Consider the following 22,156-nt stretch of genomic DNA (forward strand, 5'->3'; position numbering starts at 1 on the left):
TTGGGTCCAGCCAAGCCGGCTGGCATTCAGGTGCGCAGCCGGAGGGTCCCTGGTTCAATCCCCACCTAGTACCAACCTCGTCACGTCTGTTGTGTCATTGAGCAAGACACTTCACCCTTGCTCCTGATGGGTGCTGGTTAGCGCCTTGCGTGGCAGCTCCCTCCATCAATGTGTGAATGTGTGTTTGAATGGGTGAATGTGGAAGTAGTTTCAAAGCGCTTTGAGTACCTTGAAGGTAGAAAAGCGCTATACAAGTACAACCCATTTACTTGTGGTTTTATGAAGTGTCCCTGAGCCAATGTGGTGATATCCTTTACACAATGATGTCGTTTTTTTGATGCAGTACCGCTTGAGGGATCAAAAGTCCATAATATCATCGCTTACGTGCAGTGATATCTCCAGATTCTCTGAACTTTTTGAAGATTTTACGGACCGTAGATGGTAAAATCCCTACATTCCTTGCAATAGCTCGTTGAGAATTGTTGTTCTAAAACTGTTCGACAATTTGCTTACAAAGTGGTGACCCCTCACCCCATCCTTGTTTGTGAATTACTTAGCATTTCATGGAGGCTGCTTTTATACCCAATCATGGCACCCAACTGTTCCCAATTAGCCTGCACACCCGTGGGATGTTACATATAAGTGTTTGATGAGAATTCCTCAACTTTATCAGTATTTATTGCCACCTTTCCCAACTTCTTTGTCACGTGTACCAATTAACTGGGATAAACGAGGGACGGCCGTATTTACTAATGCAGTGCTTCCATTGTTCGGCCGCTAATTTTTAAAAATATTTTCTCAGCTGTGGTAGGTATGGGTTGCAGCGGTATTTAGTTGTAATACACTTTTCCACCACTTGTGGCAGAAGAAGCTTAATTTCTTTAGCACAAAAAATATGACTAAAGAGGTAAAACTGTATTTTCATTTGCACTTAATATTATTACTATTATTATGTATTAATTTGGTTAGACTTTGTTTATTTTAGCACTGCGTAATTGTATGTAAATACATTTTTGTCCCTTTTTATGAGCAACTTCTTTTGCACTATATTTGATTTGTATTTATTTTGGTAATCCACCTAACCTAAGCCTTGACAATAATCTTTGTGATTAACGCATGCTTTCATATCAATTGACAAGGTTTATTCTGTTAAACTCCATGTATGTTAGCTCTAATTTTTGGATAAAATTGAAACCAAGAGTAATATTAATAATTCAGTGTTAATATTCGAGTGAAAATGTTGTGGTGAAAAAGTTGGGCCCTGAGGTCAAAAAGGTTGAGAACCTCCGTGTTAATAACGTAAGCAAAAGTAATAGGATGACTTTCGATATTTAGAAAAATATGAGTGCATGAAAAGAATTTATCAGAGGTGTGCACGAGGGTAAAACAAGGAAGACAAATGAATAAGCCAACCAAAAAGGACATTTTCTTTCCCTTTCAATTTGCAGAGATAAGGTTTCACTTTAAATTGTGGAGAGTGGAATTGCAATTCATGAACACTTGCTTTTGCTGTCGTTTACGATGAGTGCACACGCTAAGAGACCTCGCGTGTAAAATGACTAAATAAACGATCCCTCCCACATGCTGCAGTTCGCAAGCAGAAAAGTGACTCCTCAGAGACTCGCAGCAACCAAATCTGCTGTAATTGGCCTTAAGCTGATGTAAGAGAAACTGTAACGGGAGACGCGCAAATCAATGAGACACTTCTGTCTTCAATCCATATTCGTCTCCAGTTGAGGGAGAAAACATCAGAAAGAAGCATTTTGAAAAGCAACTAATTGCTCTACAAAGTAGGCTAATTGCTTTGTGTCGCGTGTTCCAGTGGCGGAAAAATAAAGTGTTTCTTCGTCGCTCTTGGCCCGTTTCCCGCCGCCTATCGCTTAAGATGTTTGACTCTTTTAAGAGTAAACACTTCATTAGGACTTCAATATTCAGCTCAATTAGAGGAACAAAAAAAAAAAGCCTGCTGGAGTCTGAGCATCACGCTGATGTCGACCGCGGTACATTCGATCCAACAGGCTGTCCAAAATAGGCCAGGCGGGGAGCTGACAGGGAAAAAGATCTCATTTTCAGTTGAGTGGTGATGAAGGTTGGGAGCCACTTGCTACAATTTATTTTAGGATTCCCACTTGTGTGGCAAGATGCACGCACTGTCCCTCATGTGCAAGCCCATGAAAGGAGAATGTTCGTACTCAGCCAGTGGGCCAGAGGCTGGCAATGGGGATAATATTCCAGGAGTGTGTGTCATGTAACATTTCATGAGTTATCACTGCCTGCCTGTTTTTTTTTTGTGTTTTTTCCCTCCTCCTTTTCAGGGAATTGACATCCACACTCGCAGAGGGTATTTGTGCAGAAGCTGCGGAGAAACGAGGAGCGGAGCGTGGAAATTGCCATGATAACCCGAACTAAATGATGACATGAAATGATTTTCCTTTCTATTCCTCCCAGAGTGCTTCTCATCAGACTGTGAAGCAGAAACCTGAAAGCTTGGATCTGTAATGCTTTCCACCTCATAACCAATATTTATTGAGAGGTAATCTCTCCTGCTCGGTGGCAGACAAATGGGAGATTACAGCTCAGGTGGCTTCATTCAGAAAACTGCAGCGAAAGGAAGGGAAACACAACTAAAGCAAGGATTGCTGCCATTTTTTTCTTTTTTAGCAATGATGCCTAATTCGGATTCTGATCAAACATTTTTAAAGTGATAACATTACAAAAAAATATATATTTTTAATGTGAACGAAATGGGTTCCTGACATCATGACTTCACACGCTCTGAATTGTGTTTAGTAAACATGGCTCCAATTTTAATAAATCTCAACCACGATTCATTTTTAGCAATTTAAAGGATTTTGTTCAACCCAAAATTGGTATTATTTGGCTTAGAACGGGGAATTACTTGATTAAAGTACAGTGGTTTCCATCCATCCATTTTCTACCGTTTGTCCCTCTTGGGGTCGCTTGACCCGAGCGCAGTTCGAGCCTAATCTAGCTGCACTCGGGTGGAAGGCAGTGTACATCTTGGACTATATTTTCCTATATTTACACACAGTGTTACTGTTCAAACTGTGCGTAATGTTACAGTGGCCAAATATATTAAATATACTTGTTAAATAAAGCCTCTGCCTTGTTTTGAATGAATACTTGAGCCTACTATGCTATAGTATTTACTCGAAAGCCAAGATCTTTCTGAGGTGGTACTTGGTGGAAAAAAGTTTAAAACCACTGGCAAAGGAGATTAGGAAGGAAAAGTAGGCAAGCAGTCAAAGAGGCGAGTTCTAAAACATTTTTTTTTCACGTTTTCTGCTCATTCGTCCCCGATTTGTTTTCGTGATCGTTTATTTTGCAGACAAATGATCGTTTTCTGGTCGGATAAACGTGACCTGATTTTCTACATAATTGGTTTATAGTCACATTCGAAAAAGACCTGGGTCGGCTTTGGAAATTTGGAATTGTACTGTTCACACTGACATAAGAAGCCAGATCCATGTCACTTGGGCAAAAAAAAATCGTAATTGACCTGCAGTGAGAATATTGCCTTTGACACGTCTACAGGTGTTGGACAGGTTCTTGGCGATTTTATGACCTTTGATCGATGATTGTGAAACATTTCAGGTCGACTGCGGTGATCACCAGTGAGAATACTAACCGATCAGACATGGCGGCAATGTCCGTGACAACAGCCAAACAGAATCAACATTTTCCTGCTCCATTGAAGGTTTTAATTTGCCACAGAAATAAACAAAATGACCATACTTGGAGGCGACATGTGGCGCAACCAACAAACTGATGTTTTAGCTTGGAACTATCTGCATTGCTACTAAGTATGATGCACATCTGCAAGTCGTAATTATGTTAACAACAGATGTTCAGTTCAGTTCAGTTTATTTCGAACATGCATACAATAGCATTATAAAGAAAGAAAATGTATATATTTTTTTACATTTGATTTACCGTTGAGTAAAAATTTCAAATATTTTTTTCTATTTTCATCTAGAATTTGCTTTAAAAATTTACTCATTATGTTAATATCAAAAATAGCTCTTTTTTTATTTAGTTTTAAGTACAGATGATCTATAACTGGCGGTTTAACAACATTTTAAAAACAAATCTTGATATTAATAAAGATCAAGTGATATGAAACTTAATCCTACTGACATTTTAATCAACTACTAGATTACAATATACTAAAACATATGTACAAAGAGCATTGAATCAATCTTCCAAACAACATTTCAAGCAGATTAAAAAAATAAAATAAAAAAAGGAAGTAATTATAACTTACAAGGAACTGAGATTTGAAAAACAGTGAGGTGTAAAACTGTGGCAATAGAAAGAGGCATTTCAGTCAGGCGTATTTATGGAACAAACTCAGCAATCATGATGATGAAAAGTTATGACTTTGAATAAGATGATGAAATAGAAATATGGCCCTAATAGTCTTCTGAGTTTAATAGCTAAAAATAGCTATAAATTTAATAAAATTACAATTTAATAAAATCATATCAATATTGTTTTTATGTATTATTAACTGATAAAAATGCAAATAAAAATGGAATTGGTAAAAAACAAATATTTTTTTTTCTTTGCCATAAATCCCAGTTCTGCATTGATTATTTACTTTTTTTTATTTAGTCTCCATACATCTCGGAGACAAGAACAAGATGTGCGAAAAGGCAGCCATTTTCCTGGTGTGCTTTTTTTTTAAAATAAATATAATCAAATAGATAAATAAAAAAGCAAATTGTATCCATAAGAAGAACAGTAGTCAGAGGATGCTTTCAAACGGAACTGCTCTCTGTTTGGAAAACCACAGGCTAAGAAACTTATCATGACTTAAAATTTGTCAGGATGTTATGAATAAAGAAAAGATGACACATTAATAATGTTTTTCTGTCGGACATCCACGTGTCACTTTCCGTTCCGTGACCAAACTAACATTAATAAAATCAGCTTTGTACTTATCAGAGGAAAAGTATTCAATGAGTGATGTTCAAAAAGTGATAAATTACTCACGCTCACCTGGTAGTTACACTCAGGGTCCATGCAGTGGTAGTGCTCCCTGTACTGGTAGGCACAGTGCACGTGTCCACAGTGTTGACTTCCAGAAAACCTGAAAATAAAACAATAGTAGAACAAAAAAAACTTATGAATAGAGCGAAGAAATCACCTTTCCACCCCACCCGATACAATGTATTTCATGCAACATCTGTGGAAGCAGTTGAAAAAAGCAAAGCAAATAATGCAAGATGTGTGCGTACCGTGGCTCAAATACTTTGTTGTGTTATTTTGAGTCTTTCCGTAACGCAATGTGGTGGTTATCATTAATAACGGGGAGGCAGCCAGGTGAATTATGGGTATATGTCGACGTGGAGCACATGCATGAGCAAGCACTGGAAATGGATGTCAGTTTATTCCTTTAATGCAAGGTGGATTGTTTATCATTGATTATAATATAGCACTTGTCCATGTCGAGTGCTTGGGCATGAGCGACCATCCTGCCCCTTAGACCCGCCCCTTTCTGATGTTTTAAAAAAAACATTTTTTTTAGATGGGGACAAATTCCCTCCGTGCGAGTGCGCCCTTCAACTAACCAGGTGTGTTTCCCTAAGACCCCTAAATTGACCACTGCCCGTACACGACATTGTTGCTTGTATGATGTATACGCGCCTCCTTCTATTTGGGACAGATGTGCGCCAATAAAGGCCATCAAAGAGCCTGTCAACAGTGAAAGCAGGCGCAATAAAACAGGTGAGCGACTTCTCAAAGGCACGACGCTCGCCTCACCTTCAACGTAACTCAGCCCCCCCCCCCCCCACCCACCCACCGGCGCTCTCAGCACACTGCTGCGACAATTTACCAGTCTGTCACACCAATTTCAGCCAAATTATCTCCATTTATTGCCAAAGCAGCCGTAAGACACACTTATTACACACTGAAGCCCCCCTGATGCGTTATGTCTGCACGCTGTAAAAAAAAAAAAACCCTCTTCAATTTGCTGTAATTATCGTATTATTTTTTTGAGGAAAGGGCTTCTTACATTTTGCCTTGTAGGAACAATATGCCGGGATTTTTATTCTTCACTGCGGGCCGCTGCCTGCTACAGTGCAGCAACTTTATGGCGCTGCTTATAAGCCAGACGATGATGACTGTTAAAATCCTCCAATTACCAGTGAAAACACACAAATAAACATTGCACCGCTGCTGCCAAGAACTCCATCTGTTAGTGCAATAGGAGAAGAGGAGGGGGGGCAAAGGGGACTAAGTAATATATTTTCCATCTCTCTTTCTGTTTTTTTCCTTGTTCGGATTATCCCAGAGCTGCGTTTACAGATCACTTTGCAGAGTTCATTAAGCTAATTGAACGGCATATCCACTACTCTTTTTTTTTTTCCCTTTCAAAGTTGTGCGTGAGTGAAAGTGTCTGCTCGAAATACGGAGAGTAGGGTTAAAAAAAAAAAAAAAAAGCTATAAAGGCAACATATGTCCCAAACATTTGTGCTTTTTATACACTAGTCTTTCACGTCACCCCCTTCTCCCCGCTCATTGCCCAGCTGTATCACTTTGCCTCTGGACAATTCCCACTTGCCGCGTCAGGGGGACCTAATGGGCCGCCGCTATTCAGCCTGCAGATTAAATATTAATATTGCCGCGATGCAGAGATTGCGGCGCATCTCCAGTTACAATAGAGAGACACAGATCAAAGTGGCGAGGCAATTCGTGGTTGCATGAAAGCAAGAGGGAAAACCGCGACTAAACACTCGAGCAGGGCAGCAAAATGCATCGTGTCGAGACAACTTTTTTTTTTTTGGCCCCGTTTTTTTTACAAGGATTGTGCAAAGCTGGTTTTAGTACCTGCGTGCGCTCATTATCTCCGATGAGGACCCATCCCCGCTCCCGCCTCCCACTCTTTGTGCTACATTTGCCCTTTTTATGAGCTCTCCTTGCCCATTTTTCCGTCCCTCCTTTCTCTTTTTTCATCGCCCCCCCACCCCCAACCCAACGCGGAAATTGAAACTGTATCTGAGCTTATCTGCAGCCTCCCCGTGCATCAACTGCCGAGATGTTTAGACAAATTTTATGCATTATGCAGCGCAAATATCAAAACAGTTCTTGCCAGTGCCAGCAGAAGCCTCATTAAAAATTCCTTAATTAAATCTTCTTGCAAAATGTAATCAGTCCAAGGAAGAGGTTTTTGTGTGCGTGTGTTTGTGTGTCAGTGCCAAGGCTTTGATTTGTGCCCTTCATGTTATGGCTTGGCGAAGTAATCATTAACGCCAAAGCCACTTCGGCTTTTCAAATGCTGTTTTTCTTTCTTTTTAGACGGAATAAACAAACAAGTGATAATCACCTTTGAGCATCAGCTCGAAATGAATCCAGAAAGGGGCGGGGTGGGGGTATTGTTCTGGGGCCATGGAAAGACACCTCCCCTGATGCTTTTGTCACTGATTGACTTTTTTTATGAGTCCTGTATTCAACGATAAATGTCAGACCTAAAGAAAAACCTCTATGTTCATATCCTGTGTCACAGTCATTACAACTAGTTTGAAAAGGTCCATGGAGATAAGATAGGCAAAGTTGTGAGAACCAGTTACGCCCATAAGGAGCTGCATAAAACTACCGGACTATGCGCTCAGCCCTCCATTTTTAATACCGTATTTTCCGGACTATAAATCGCAATTTTTTTCATAGTTTGGCCGTAGTGCAACATATACTCCGAAATTATTAACACATTACCGTAAAATATCAATTAATATTATTTATCTCATTCACGTAAGAGACTAGCCGGATATCAGCAATCGTCACACACACGTCAACCAATGAAAATTCGGTGGAGGCGAATCTTGGCAGAAGTGCATTGTGGGAAAAAAAAGTATGATACTTGCTACTACTTCCACCATTTCAACATTGGTGCTAACTTATAAATAGTGAGAAGGACTGAACAAAAATGGCACCGAAAAGGAAGTCATATACTGCCGGTTACAAGCTGGAAGTTGTGAATTATGCAGCAGAAAACGGAAATCGTTTGGAGTAAGCGAGAAACTTGTAAGGGACTGGTGAAAAGCGGCGGCTAATCTTACTGAAATGAAGAAAATTAAAAAAGCTAATCGCGGGCTAAAAGCTAAGTGGCCACAGCTCGAGGAATGAATTCACAAATGGGTGCTTGAACAACGTAGTTGCCAAGGAGAAGAATATAAATGACTTTGCGCGAGAACCTTCTTGGTGTTATCGCTTCATGCAACGCAATCGCCTCTCTATCAGAGTAAGTAACGATGATGAATTGCCTTTCAACTGTCTATTCTTGGTGTTGAATTTTATCTAATAAATTTCCCCCCAAAATGTGACTTATACTCCAGTGCACCGTATATATTTTTTTCTTTCTTTATTATGCATTTTCGGCCGGTGCGACTTTTACTCCGGAGCGACTTATACTACGAAAAATACGGTACTTTACTCAAATAAGTACAGTGGTACCTTGCTTTTCATAGGCCTTAATCTTCACGTGACTGCATGAAAAATGTTCACCAGAGTTTTCACCTCCGTTGACGTAAATTGTGCGTAACAAAGTCTGAAAATTGGCCAAACAAAGAATAGTTACTTGGTTCTTTTGCGTTTTTTTGTTTTTTTTAATCAAGTGCAGCTGCAAATGAACCCACCATGGGGTCAAACAAAAGCTTCCGGTTGTAGAATGCAGATGTAGGTTTGCGGGGTCACGACGGCGTGACGTGTTGTGCCTAAATTGACCTAAAGGGATTATTCAAGTGTCTATTCATCTATTGGTCTATTTTTTCCACCGCAGGCGTGTGATTCCATCAGTTCATGTAAATGTGTGATCACACAGGTGAAAGGGATATTAATTGTTTATTTATCCATGTAATACAAGTACAGCAGCAAATTAATTCACCATGGGGTCACATCAGTCTGCTGTGGGTTTGTGGAGTCAAGACAGTGTGTTGTGTTGTGCCTAAATTTTCACAATGATATTATTAGAGTATCTATCCATCTATCTATCTATCTATCTATCTATCTATCTATCTATCTATCTATCTATCTATCTATCTATCTATCTATCTATCTATCTATCTATCTATCTATCTATCTATCTATCTATCTATCTATCTATCTATCTATCTATCTATCTATCTACTTAGGTTAGGAAAAAACACATAGGCAATTTCATCCCTACAAGCCTGTTTCGCAGAGGTTTCCCTGCTCTTCAGTGGATACAAATCAAAATTGAATAACTGAATAAAATCCCCTGAAGAGCAGGGAAACCTCTGTGTTTTTTCCTGACCTAACGTATGGTCCGATCTACCCTGGCACTGTAAACGGATAAACCACAGAAACCTCGACTATACCTATCTTTTTTGTTGTCTTGAGCATGTGTGCAATTGCATCAGCTCATGTGAATTAAATTGTATGATCACACAGGTAAAAGTGATATTAATTGTTCATTATCAATCTGATTCAAGTACAACTGCAAGTTAACCCTCCATGGGGTCAAACAAAAGTTGAAAGTTGTAGCATGCAGTGGGTCTGCGGCGTCACGACAGTGTGACGTGTTGTGCCTAAATATCTATCTATCTATCTATCTATCTATCTATCTATCTATCTATAATCGAGGTTTCTATTTATCCGTTATACAGTGCTCAATAGCGGGGTAGAGCAGAATATACATTAGGTCAGGAAAAAACACAGGCTATTTCATCCCTAAAAGCCTGTTTTGCAGGTTTCTCTGCTCTTCAGGGGATTTCATGAAACAGGCTTGTAGGGATGAAATAGCCTCTGTGTGTTTTCCTGACCTAACACATATCTATCCATCTATCTATCTATCTATCTATCTATCTATCTATCTATCTATCTATCTATCTATCTATCTATCTATCTATCTATCTATCTATCTATTTATCCATCCATCTAAAGCGCCGTCTGGCGCATGCATGTGATTGCATCAGTTCATGTTAAAAAAGAAAAAGAAAAGTTAAAGTACCAATGATTGTCACGCCCACAATAGGTGCGGTGAAATTATCATCTGCATCTGACCCCATCCCCTTGCTCACCACCCCCTGGTAGGTGAGGGGAGCAGTGAGCAGCAGCGGTGGCTGCGCTCTGGAATCATTTTTGATGATAGTGAAATAGTTTACTAATCACACGAGTAATAGTGTTCAATTATCCATTCAATTAATCATTTGAAAGTACATTGCCTTGTTTTCTGCATGCAAAACTCCATTTATCCTTCATACAATTGGTTTTGTGTTCATTTTTAAGAGGTAACTGAGTTGGATTAATTGATTTAGCATTGCTTATTACGTTTTTTGTAAGAGATTGGAATAGATTACTAGAGAAAACCGAGGTACCACTGTACTAGCATTCTCCACTGTTACCGCTATCTTGTAGCCTCTTAGAATTTGGTCGCATTTTGCTAGACCTCATACATGGGACCAAAACGATTACCCGCATCACAAAAGTTAGGTTTTAATCTGAATAAGTAAACGTACAGAGAGTTTTATTACTGATACACGCCCTGGGAACGTATTCAAACATTTACAGTCAGAGGCACAATCGAGCCATTTCTTTTTCATTACCCTTCATCCCTCTCGCCACATAAATTGAAGTCTTTTCTTAATCAATTCACTGCACACAGAGCATCTTCACAGCATAATCTAGTTACACCACTGAATAAAAGACCATCAGTGGAAAGGAAATGGTTTGTCTGTTTGGATGTATTGTTTCATTGGTGCTAAGCACGGTCCGTGGAGGGATTTGCATACCTGGCGATGTATTTCTGGTAGAGGTTGACGTCGTCGCTGGCAGGTTTATCTGGTGGCAGGCCATTCCTAATGTCGAGGCGAACACAAAAAGGGACACGATTAATGGCAGGTTCGGGCTGCCTGGTCTTAATAAACATAAAGTGACACAATATTTACCCGGGGAGACTTTCGGCTATCAATTCACATTTTCTTGTGGCAGAACAGAGTTTTCCCCGTGCCGCATGAATCAGAGGTAGAATAAGCGCATGTTTGATGCATCGCCTTTCATCCAATGAAAGGAGAAATGCAAAAGTAAAAAAAAAAAAAAAAAAGACATCAATCTTTTATGGGGGTATTTTGGTGAGTGCTCATATGCAAAATTGGATAATGGGGAGGAGGAAGAAAAATAACATTCTCTAATCCTCTCTATGGGGCCTTTTCACTGACAACCAGGGATATGAATTCAGCAGCACACTGCAAAAACTGAAATTTAAGTAAGATTACATATCTGAAAAAAAGGTGATATTTGCTTATTTTCTGTCTGATAAGATAATTATTCTAACTAAGCAGATGTGTTAGTCTTTTACTTGTTTTAAGTGTTTTGGTCCTAAATGAAAGTTTTATACTTGTGAGTGTTGATGACACAGGTTTGCAACGGTTGATATTCTAGTTTCAAGCGTGTTTTACTCAATATAAGTCATCAAATCTCAGCAACAAGCTGTAATATCTTACTGAGATCATTTAGAACCAAATCACTTAAAGCTTGTTGCTGAGATTTGATGACCTATATTGAGTAAAACACGCTTGAAACTAGAATATCAACCATTGCAAACCTGTCATCAACACTCACAATTATAAAACTACTTTAACGTGATCATTTCTTATTTCATTTGATTTTGACACAATTGTGTCTCATAATTAAAAGAACCGTTTTATTTTCAATGAAACAATAGAAAATACGTAGTCATGTAGTAGTACAGTTGGCACAGTACAGCAAACTGTCATTTAACTAATATTTAAACATTTAACATGGGACATTTCAAACAATTTTGAACAGAAATAGTTCATGCACATTCAAGTAAATTCCTCAAAATTACAATTAAAAAAGTTTACATGCGCACTAATTGACTAAAAGAGCACGCACTCGGCGTGATGATGTCATGTTATGGATGGAAAAATGCATTTTTAGACCATATGATTTGCCTGAGCGGCTAGGAGACCAAATAGAGTAAAAAGCGGTTGCCTTGTTGCCTTTCCATTAGGAACAATAAATTGTTTTTTAGTATAAGTTTGTTGGTTTCAAGAGCATATCATTTTGTCAAGATTTTCGCACTCGCATTTACTTAATTTAGGAATATTTTTCAATGTATTGAGCAAAAAGGTCTCTTTTTTTTTCGACCAAGAAAAGTGCACTGTTATTAGTGAGAATATACTTATTTCAAGGTATTTTGGGCTTCATTGAGGTTAGCTAATTTTACTTGTTTTGGAAAGTCTTGACAAGCCAAATTTTCTGGTTCTATTGGCAGATAATTTTCCTTAGTTCCAATAAAATACCCCTCATCTTTGTATTTTTTTCTTCTTGTTTTTGAACACTGACTTTTTGCAGTGCAGTATTATAACTGAGAACATGACATTGCTCCCCGACAGCACGGGCATGTGAGGGAGGCACCACACGGCAAATGACCTGAGGTTAATCCAGCCCAGAGGGGGAGATGTCCTGTTAGAGCAACCCCCGTACGAGTCGGGTCAGTTAGCCGGGCTTGTAACTACAGTACAGTGCGGCCCAAAGCCAGTGAATATCAGACCCTTAGGCAGAAGCGCCTGAAGGCCCCCTGGATGGTGCCTTTGATAGGTCTCGCCTAACCAGAAACAAGATTAAAACCAATCAGACAGACTGTGAGTGTGTTTCGGTACGCCGACATGCTCCCCGAACTCCTCGTTGGCTTGCCTTGCTCGTCAGGCAGCGACGCGTCCGCCCCCGTGACTCGCAGGGAGGTTAGCCATGACTCCAAAGTAATTAAAGGGAGACCGGTTACACCGTCGCCGAAAACCAACTGAGTCAGTCACTTTGCGATGACTGCGCTAAAACCGTCTCCACAGGGCTGCTGCGGCGGGTAAACACTCCATGTGCCCTCGCAACTCATCATGTAGCGGACCTATTGGGCTCCACGCGCTATTTCACACTGCAGTGTTGTTGGCTGCCGCCGAGGTAGCAATTACCTTTACGTCGGACTGGCTGACTCGCTGTAGCAGCCAAGAGCGCGTGAGCGGCACTGGATCAACAGGCTCCTCCTTTGAGGTAGGCTGAAGAGAAACCGCTGAGCTTGCAACCTTTGTCTCATCATATGGTGTCACTGTATCCATATATGTACTGTAACTCTTCTCAGTGTCAAAGTTAGTTGGTGACGAACCCCAAGATGCAGAGAAGGAGGGAGGCATTTTGCAGGAAAACATAGTTTAATTTAAAATACTAGAACTAGAACAAACAAAGGGTACAAACAAAAAGCACGCACGTGGGCGAATAACCAACTAAGGGAGCTAGCACTGGAGCTAGAAAACAGAAAGGGGCCTAGCGTGGAAGCTAGCGGGTAGCAAACAGAAAAACTGAAAACAGCTAATAGCTAACAAGAACAGCTTACCGCTACGACGACCAGGACAAAATGTAGCACAACAAGTAGTAGCTGTAACGATGCCAGACACGACAGGTAGCAACGACACAAGCGCGAAATGTGGCATGACAATACAATAATCCAGCCCTGACTGGAGGAACAAAGCAGGTAACATAGAAGCAGGCTGATTGACCACAGGCGTGGCAAGGTGCCAATCACCCGCAGCTGAGGGAAAACAGCACACAGGGAGACAAACAGGAAGTTGAACCAAAATAAGAGTGCTAACAGGAACTAAGGACAGGAAATACTAAACACACACAGAGGAAAAACTAAAACACACACAAACTGTCAGGGGAAAGCCTGTCACTCAGTCTACTTCCAAAAGCATCGAATCTTGGAGCGTGCCATCTTGCTGCAATATTAGAGGTGTCAAAATATCACGTAAATTCTGATGAATTTTGTGCGTTACGTGTTTTAGTCGCGTTAATCTAAAAAATTGATTTAAAATTTATATTTATAGCGCTCTTATTTTTCATCCCATTTCCTGTCTGCCCTCTTTTTCAGCCACTTTAACTCTAGCTTGAGCATTGCTTCTCCTTACCTGTTCCTGACCACTAATCAGGAGGGTTTATCTGCCAGTGTTGCCTTCTTTGCGAGACCGACTCATTGACTGATGGTAATGGTGTCCTCTTTGGAAACAAAAGACGTTCTTTCCGCACTTCGCCTACTGTCTCTGCAACTTGGGGTCACCCCGCCACAAATCACGCACAACGGTAACTTTTACATTTCCAACGTTACTGTCTCTGCGGGCCTGCGGGATGCCTCGCCGTCTGCAGGTGCTCGAGCGAGAGGAACACCACTACCGCCATAACGATGATTTGTAGCCACGGCAAAAGAGAGATCTCACTCTTTCCCCAGACTACGATGGTGATGTTAGCAGCTTTAAATCGCAGTGATAGGATGAATTATATCGAACAAATAGTGTAAAATGTGTTATAATACATTTTAAAAATGAATCAAACGTGTGTGTGTATGGTTTGTATGAGCTTGAATGTTTTTAGCGTAGAGTTAACAATGATTCTTTTTTTTTCTACAGTAAGGGGCATTCTCTATTAGACAAGCTATGGACAAACAGCTTGCTGAAAAGGAGAATTAAATTGAATTTGAGAGCACCCAGTATGGAAAAATGTTTTTGTCTGCTCGCCGAAAACAAACATCTTAATCTACGACTTGATTCCCTTGAACGGCCTTGACGCTGTGGAAACATGACCATGCTGTTCTGAAAACACCCCGAAGACACCTCAATGATGAACGCTTTTGACCTCCCTCCCCCCTCAACGACATCTGGAGTCAAACTTTTGCAGATTGGCCTCAGTCTAAAAGACATTACATCCTCACACCCAAGACAATTGGGCATATACGTACACCCCCCCCCCCCCCCCCCCCCCCCCTCATCCCCACCCCATGCCTTAACTACCGCTTTTTCCCCTCGGGTGATGGCCGGATGGCTTCATTCTCTTACAACACATCTTTGCATGAATATAGGATTTTTTATTACTTGTAAAATTGTGTGTATATTATATATAAAAGTAGAGCACAATTACATGGGGGGAATGTTGTTTTAATTGCCATATTTGTTAAATATGGTCTCTTAAACCACCTTTTGATTGATGGGTTCTGTTCTATTTTTTTGTATTATCTGAAGCAAAGGAAAAGCAAGAAGTTCAACATTCAATACTTATTAATTGTTGATGTCTTAACTTCTGCACTTTATATCACCTGAAGTTGTATTTTCGTAAAGAAAACAGTATCTGTTAAAAAAAAACATATTTATATATATATATATATATATATATATATATATATATATTTTTTTTTTTTTTTAATTGACATCTAGCTTCAGACATTCCTATCCATTATATCATATTCACATACATCATACAGGTATATAATATAATAAATGTCTTTATAAAGCATTTTAAAAAAATCTATATATCTATCTTTACAACAATGTAATTAATTAAAATAAAAACTTTAGGGCTTTTCATTGCATTTTTTGGGTGAGATTAAAAAATACATAAATAAATTACATGTTATCAATAAATTATTCTCTTGACAGCACTATGCAAACTATGGATTTTTAAATGTAATCTGTATTCAATCTGTATTTAAGCTGTCTTGAAATGCAAGAGTGAGGGGAATGTGCGAGTAGACTTACTTAACGGAGGACACGGTGCCAGTGGTGATGGAGTCAGTCTTGGAAAAGCTGGACTTCAGGTAGTCAGCTGTGAAGCTTATATTGCCCGTCTGATCCACGGTGAGACCCGGTGCGATGGTGGCCCCAGTGGCACCCATAGTGGGAACACCAGGAGCTCCAGGGTTCCCCGGTGCGGTTGCGAGGATGTTGGGCATCAGGGAACCTTCAGGGTTTCCTGGCATCAGCTTCTGGATTGTTCTGATGTCATACTTGGAAGGGCGGCCGACTTTACCGGTCTTAAAGGCGATGGCGCCACCCATGTCGGGGTTTCCCTCACCGGGCTTAAAGAGGTTCAGGAACTTGACATTCTCCAGGTCATACTTAGAGGGTCGTTTGAAAGCGTTACCATTGGGCTGTATGCTCTCACCCATTTTCAGTTTCTGAATGAAGAAGTCATACTTGGAGGCCCGGGAGACCATGTTCTGCATGTGAGAGGGATTGGTTGGTTGTGCGGCACCCGCTGGGGCTCCTTGCTGCTTGTGATCCAAACTAGTAGGATAGATCTGGGCCTCGGTCCCTGGGAGGCACCCGGAGGTCTGAAGCATGGTTGGACTTTTGTCTTGGGACAGTTTTGAGTTGAGGTCATCTGGTTTGGGTGGGGAAGCATGCATGGGCCAAGGTAAGGTCTCGCCGCTTTTAAGCTTGCGGATGTACTCTTCGTACTTGGAGAAGCGGGCTCGGCGAGAGGCCTCCTCGCTGCTGAGGGATGAGGGATCTGAGGTAGCGGCTTTGAGCTTGTCAAAGCTGATCTTCTTGGTCAGCTCATCCCGCATCTGATGGTCGTCGTAGCCAAACATTCCTAAAAACTCGTTCATCGTGTTGGCCGCGTAGTCTCGCAGGGCAGATGCTTCCCCTGAAAGAGTAGAAGGGTCATATGTCAACTTACACAACTCATTTTAAATATTGTCACTTTTGATGGTATCAAAACCATATTTACTTATTCCGTACCGGCCTACAGTGGTACTTCAACCTAAGAGTTTGATTGATTGAGAAGTTTATTGACATCTTAAATAATTTAATCCATGTAATGCTTTAAAAAGGCAAATGGATGGCACAAAAAGCCAAAAGACTGTTTTCCGTTGTGGTTCATTAAATATTCATCACATTTGATACATTCAAAAATAAAAGATATATAACCTGTAACATGTATAGGATGTAAAAAAAATTCCGTTAAAATGGTGCTTTGAGATAAGAGTTGAGTTCAACTCAAGAGTCGGGACCCGGGTGGACCGCTCGCCTGTGCAGCGTTGGTCTCCTGCTGGCCCCACTATGGACTGGACTCTCACTATTATGTTAGATCCACTATGGACAGGACTCTCACTATTGTGTTAGATCCACTATGGACTGGACTCTGACTATTATGTTAGATCCACTATGGACTGGACTTTCACAATAATATGCTATACCCACTCGACATCCATTGCATCCGGTCGCCGCAAGAGGGAATGGGGTCACCCACATCTGTGGTCCTCTCCAAGGTTTCTCATAGTCATTCATATTGACATCCCACTGGGTTGTGAGTTTTTCCTTGCCCTTTTGTGTACTCTGAAGTGAGGATGTCGTTGTGACTTGTGCAGCTCTTTGAAACACCTGTGATTTAGGGCTACATAAATTAACATTAATTGATTGATTGATCCCCGCCATTAGTTGGCATAACAAACGCCATAGTGAACCCCGTCACAAAATAGCGGAAAAAAACTTGTCTTACTCGCTAGCATTAACTTGTAACTACAGATCGTTTTGTTTGTTCGATTGTTTCCCAACCTTGGGAAGGAGGAAAGTGAGTCTGAACGGCGAGAAGAAGCTGTGGATGCTATTCATTGAATTAAAGAAAGTAATCATCAAAAACCTGACCGTGCGTGATGCCAACTTGGCGAAGCAAATCGAGCGTATCACTGTGAGCCTGCACCAGACTGAAGCAGAATGATTCGATAACTGCAGCGAAGAATGTTAAAATAATATCTAAATGGCAGACATTTATCCATGAAAATTTAAAAAAAGCCGCTGACGGTGTGTTTGACAGACAAGCAGATGGAAGAAGATCCTGTAAAAGTCCACTCTCCAAGGGACATGTGTAAATTAGTATTACATTACTTCATAAAACTACTGTAGCTTTTATTAGCACATGTTCTTGTATGTTTTTTATACAATATGTCTTATCTAGTTTGGTTTTCTTTTCAATGTAATATTGTACATGTTAAAATAGTGCTATTTGATTTCAATTAATTTCAATGGGAGACGTCGACTTGCGATACAAGTGTTTTGAGTTAAGAGCACGTAAATAGTGTACTTCAAAATGTATTATTCAGATCTTGTTGTTATTGTTCAACAAATCAAGTGACTTACTGAAAAAACGGTGTGTATTTAGTTGGTTTGCACAAGCAGGTAGTCTGAGGTGGCGCTTTTCCTGTTTTGGTTTCTCATTAGGCTGCTGCAGAATGTGCCGGTTGACTTGATCAAATAAACCTTTAGAAATTCTCTGAATCATGCTTTCTGTACCTCATATTAAAAGAGTATCTATAAACATATAGAATATTTAAAAACAAATTAAATGTTCAAGGCTTCAGGATATTTAACAGACAGGATCCCCCCTTAGAAAAGTTGACGAAAATGTACTTTTTAATGAATTATGTGCATTTTTTAACATTTGAAATTTTACACTTTCTTAATTGCACAAAAAACATAAGTATGCATCTCACACTTTAGGTTATTTTTCTTATTACGTTCTAATGTGGTAAAGGTTGAACAACATAATGAAAAATATGCAGTTAATCTTTCAGATTTTAATGTAAAGACGGTATGTTGTGTCACTTTGTGAGCTGAGTCAGCATCTTCCACTCTTAATTCAACTTTGGCAAAACCATTAAATAAGGCGCTAAAACTTTGTAAAATTTAAAAAAAGAAAGGGAATGTTTATTTTCCCTTTTTATCCACAGAGGCCACACTGCAAAAACTGAAATCTAAATGAGATTAAATATCTCAAATAAGGGTGATATTTGCTTATTTTCTGTCTGATAAGATAATTATTCTCACTAAGCAGATTTTATGTTACAGTGTTTTACTTGTTTTAAGGGTTTTGGTCCTAAATGATCTCAGTAAGATATTTCTATTATTAGATTTTATGACCTATATTGAGTAAAACATGTTTGAAATTAGAATATCAACTTGTGCAAAGTTGTGTTATTAACACTCACAAGTTTAAAAATACTTTTTTAAAGTAATAATTTCTTACCTCAAGCATGAAAAAAAAAATCATGATGCAGAGTGCATATCACTATGTCAAGATAATGGCACTAGCATTTACTTAATTTAAGAATATTTTTTAACATATTGAGCAAAAAGGTCTTTTTTTTTACCAAGAAAAGTGCACTTTTTATTAGTGAGGATATACTTATTTTAAGATATTTTTGGGTTCATTGACGTTAGCTAATTTTACTTGTTTTGGAAAGTCTTGACAAGACACATTTTGTTGTTTTGTTGGCAGATAATTTTGCTTGGATCAAATAAAATACCCCTCATTTTTTTTTTTTTTTTTTCATGTTTTTGAACACTGACTTTTTGCAGTGCACTTAAAGCTGGTCCGAGGTTCTACCACCTATCACACGGGTAATTAATACACAAATATTTCAGCTCCTGTCTCCAATTTCTCAGTTATTGCTAAATGAGTTGCTGCACTCTGCTTTTCACATCTCCTGCACAGCATGTAAAATAATCCCCAAATTTCCACCCGCCGCTTTAGCCGTCGCTCTTCTGCATTGCGGATCCGTGTGAAAGATTATCTGCTGGATCGAAAAGGGCATGAAACATTTAGGAGGAGTGGATGAATGGGTCCGAGGGTTTGACTTGGATGAGTCACATGTTTTTATATGAACGGAAACTAGAGTTGCTTCATGTTGACTGTTCTGTTCTATTCTATTCTATCCAACAACGGTGCTTTGATAAACATTCAAACAGGTGTAACGGACTTTGGTACTGTTGCATTCTGTCCAGGTTAGTTCAGGACGTAGTGGGTCAGGTATCTCTGAAGTTAAGGCAGATAACGGGTATGAGACATAACATATAACACTACACTTTTGAGATTCAAGCAAAGAGTTTCGCACAGCATCTTCGGAGTGAAAATCCTATTACCAAATAGCTCATTTGAAAAATAAACATATATGATAATCACTTCTGTAAATGTTGACCCACTTATGTTTAATCTGTATTGACTTTGTGTGTGGTGTAAAAATATATATGATATATATTTAATTCAAGGTAATGCCAACACATTTTTATTTACATATGGTATTATCATCATTGAGAAAGTGTGTGGGGGGAGCAGGTATTTAAAGAGGGAGTCATGTGACATGCTATCAATGCGAGGCCAATGATTTGGCTTGAAAGGATTAGAGCTGCCGCAGACAGGAGATAACCTTTTTGAAAACACACTACAAATGACTTTTCCACTTACGACTATCAGGCTGCTTCTCACTGCTGGGAAATAGCAAAGCCCGCCCGTTAAAGTTCTACTCAACCCTTCTCATTTTAAGATTGTTGAGATTGGTATTTCTTTTTTTTACTCATTTGCGTCACTGGAACGATCCCAAACCTTTTTTTTTTACTTTTAGACGTACGCCGGCCTTCTATGTGTTTGAGACAATTAGGCAACATTTTTCCTTACAGATACGATCACGGATGGACATTATAGGCTCACCAAATATGGGCATAAGTGTGCCATAGCTGTTGTGCTTACGGGGAGGAGAGCAAGAGGTGTCGCTGATGATAAAGGTGCATGCTGGTGGCTATATATGGACTAATCTGGATTTGGAACACCATTAGCAAGGTTGTCACTTGGCGCTTTACGTCAGCCCTTTGCTAAAACAATGCAGCATTTCTTTAAAGCACATTTATTGTATCATTATGGTAAAATGTCTGTGATTAAAATATGAAAAAGTATTGAAATAACTTAAAAAAAACAATATATATATATATACTGTATATATATATGTGTATATATATAAATATTTATATATGTATATATAAATATTTATATATGTATATATAAATATTTATATATGTATATATATACATATATGTATACATATATATATATATATACATATATATATACGTATATATATAAATATTTATATATGTATATATGAATATTTATATATGAATATATATATATATATATATACATATATGTATACATATATGTATATATATATACATATATATACGTATATATATATAAATATTTATATATGTATATATAAATATTTATATATGTATATATATACATGTATGTATACATATATATACATATATATATATATACGTATATATATATATATATATATATATATATATATATATATATATATATATATATATGGGCTTCACGGTGGCAGAGGGGTTAGTGCGTCTGCCTCACAATACGAAGGTCCTGCAGTCCTGGGTTCAAATCCAGGCTCGGGATCTTTCTGTGTGGAGTTTGCATGTTCTCCCCGTGAATGCGTGGGTTCCCTCCGGGTACTCCGGCTTCCTCCCACTTCCAAAGACATGCACCTGGGGATAGGTTGATTGGCAACACTAAATTGGCCCTAGTGTGTGAATGTGAGTGTGAATGTTGTCTGTCTATCTGTGTTGGCCCTGCGATGAGGTGGCGACTTGTCCAGGGTGTACCCTGCCTTCCGCCCGATTGTAGCTGAGATAGGCGCCAGCGCCCCCCGCGACCCCGAAAGGGAATAAGCGGTAGGAAATGGATGGATGGATGGGATATATATATATATATATATATATATATATATATATGTATATGTATATATATATATATATATATATATATATATATATATATATATATATATATATATATATATATATATATATATAGTAGGGCTGTGAATCTTTGGGTGTCCCACGATTCAATTCAATATCGATTCTTGGGGGCACGTTTCGATAATATATCGATTTTTTTCGATTCGATTCGATTCTCGATTCAAAAACGATATTTTTCCAATTCAAAACGATTCTGTATTCATTCAATACATAGGATTTCAGCAGGATCTACCTCAGTCTGCTGACATGCAAGCAGATTAGTAGATTTAAAAAAAAAAAGCTTTTATAATTGTAAAGGACAATGTTTTATCAACTGATTGCAATAATGTAAATTTGTTTTAACTATTAAACAAACCAAAAATATCACTTATTTTATCTTTGTGAAAACATTGGACACAGTGTGTTGTCAAGCTTATGAGATGCGATGCAAGTGTAAGCCACTGTGACACTATTGTTCTTTTTTATTATTTTCATAAATGTCTAATGATAATGTCAGTGAGTGATTTTTAATCACTGCTATGCTGAAATTATAACTAATATTGATACTGTTGTTAATAATATTCATTTTTGTTTCATTACTTTTGGTTTGTTCTGTGTCGTGTTTGTGTCTTCTCTCAAATGCTCTGTTTATTGCAGTTCTGAGTGTTGCTGGGTCAGGTTTTGTTTTGGAATTGAATTGCATTGTTATGGTCTTGCTGTGTAGTGGTTTGTTGGAT

The 22,156-nt window shown here is 38.9% G+C and overlaps 1 protein-coding gene across 4 annotated transcripts in view; it reads right to left on the bottom strand.

The window, feature by feature from the left end:
• Positions 1-22,156, bottom strand: part of casz1 (castor zinc finger 1) — a 181,905-nt gene that overhangs the window by 46,728 nt on the left and 113,021 nt on the right. For 3 of the 4 annotated variants that reach the window (XM_061903882.1, XM_061903880.1, XM_061903883.1), the window contains exons 3-5: positions 15,579-16,470; positions 10,773-10,838; positions 5,017-5,113 (exon numbers count right to left, since the gene is read on the bottom strand). In XM_061903882.1, coding sequence (XP_061759866.1) covers positions 5,017-5,113; positions 10,773-10,838; positions 15,579-16,470 — 1,055 coding nt within the window. The remainder of the gene's footprint in view (positions 1-5,016; positions 5,114-10,772; positions 10,839-15,578; positions 16,471-22,156) is intronic. The other variant, XM_061903881.1, reaches the window with a different exon arrangement.

The sequence above is a fragment of the Nerophis ophidion genome, linkage group LG06, assembly GCF_033978795.1.
Source record: "Nerophis ophidion isolate RoL-2023_Sa linkage group LG06, RoL_Noph_v1.0, whole genome shotgun sequence".
Taxonomy (NCBI): Eukaryota; Metazoa; Chordata; class Actinopteri; order Syngnathiformes; family Syngnathidae; genus Nerophis; species Nerophis ophidion.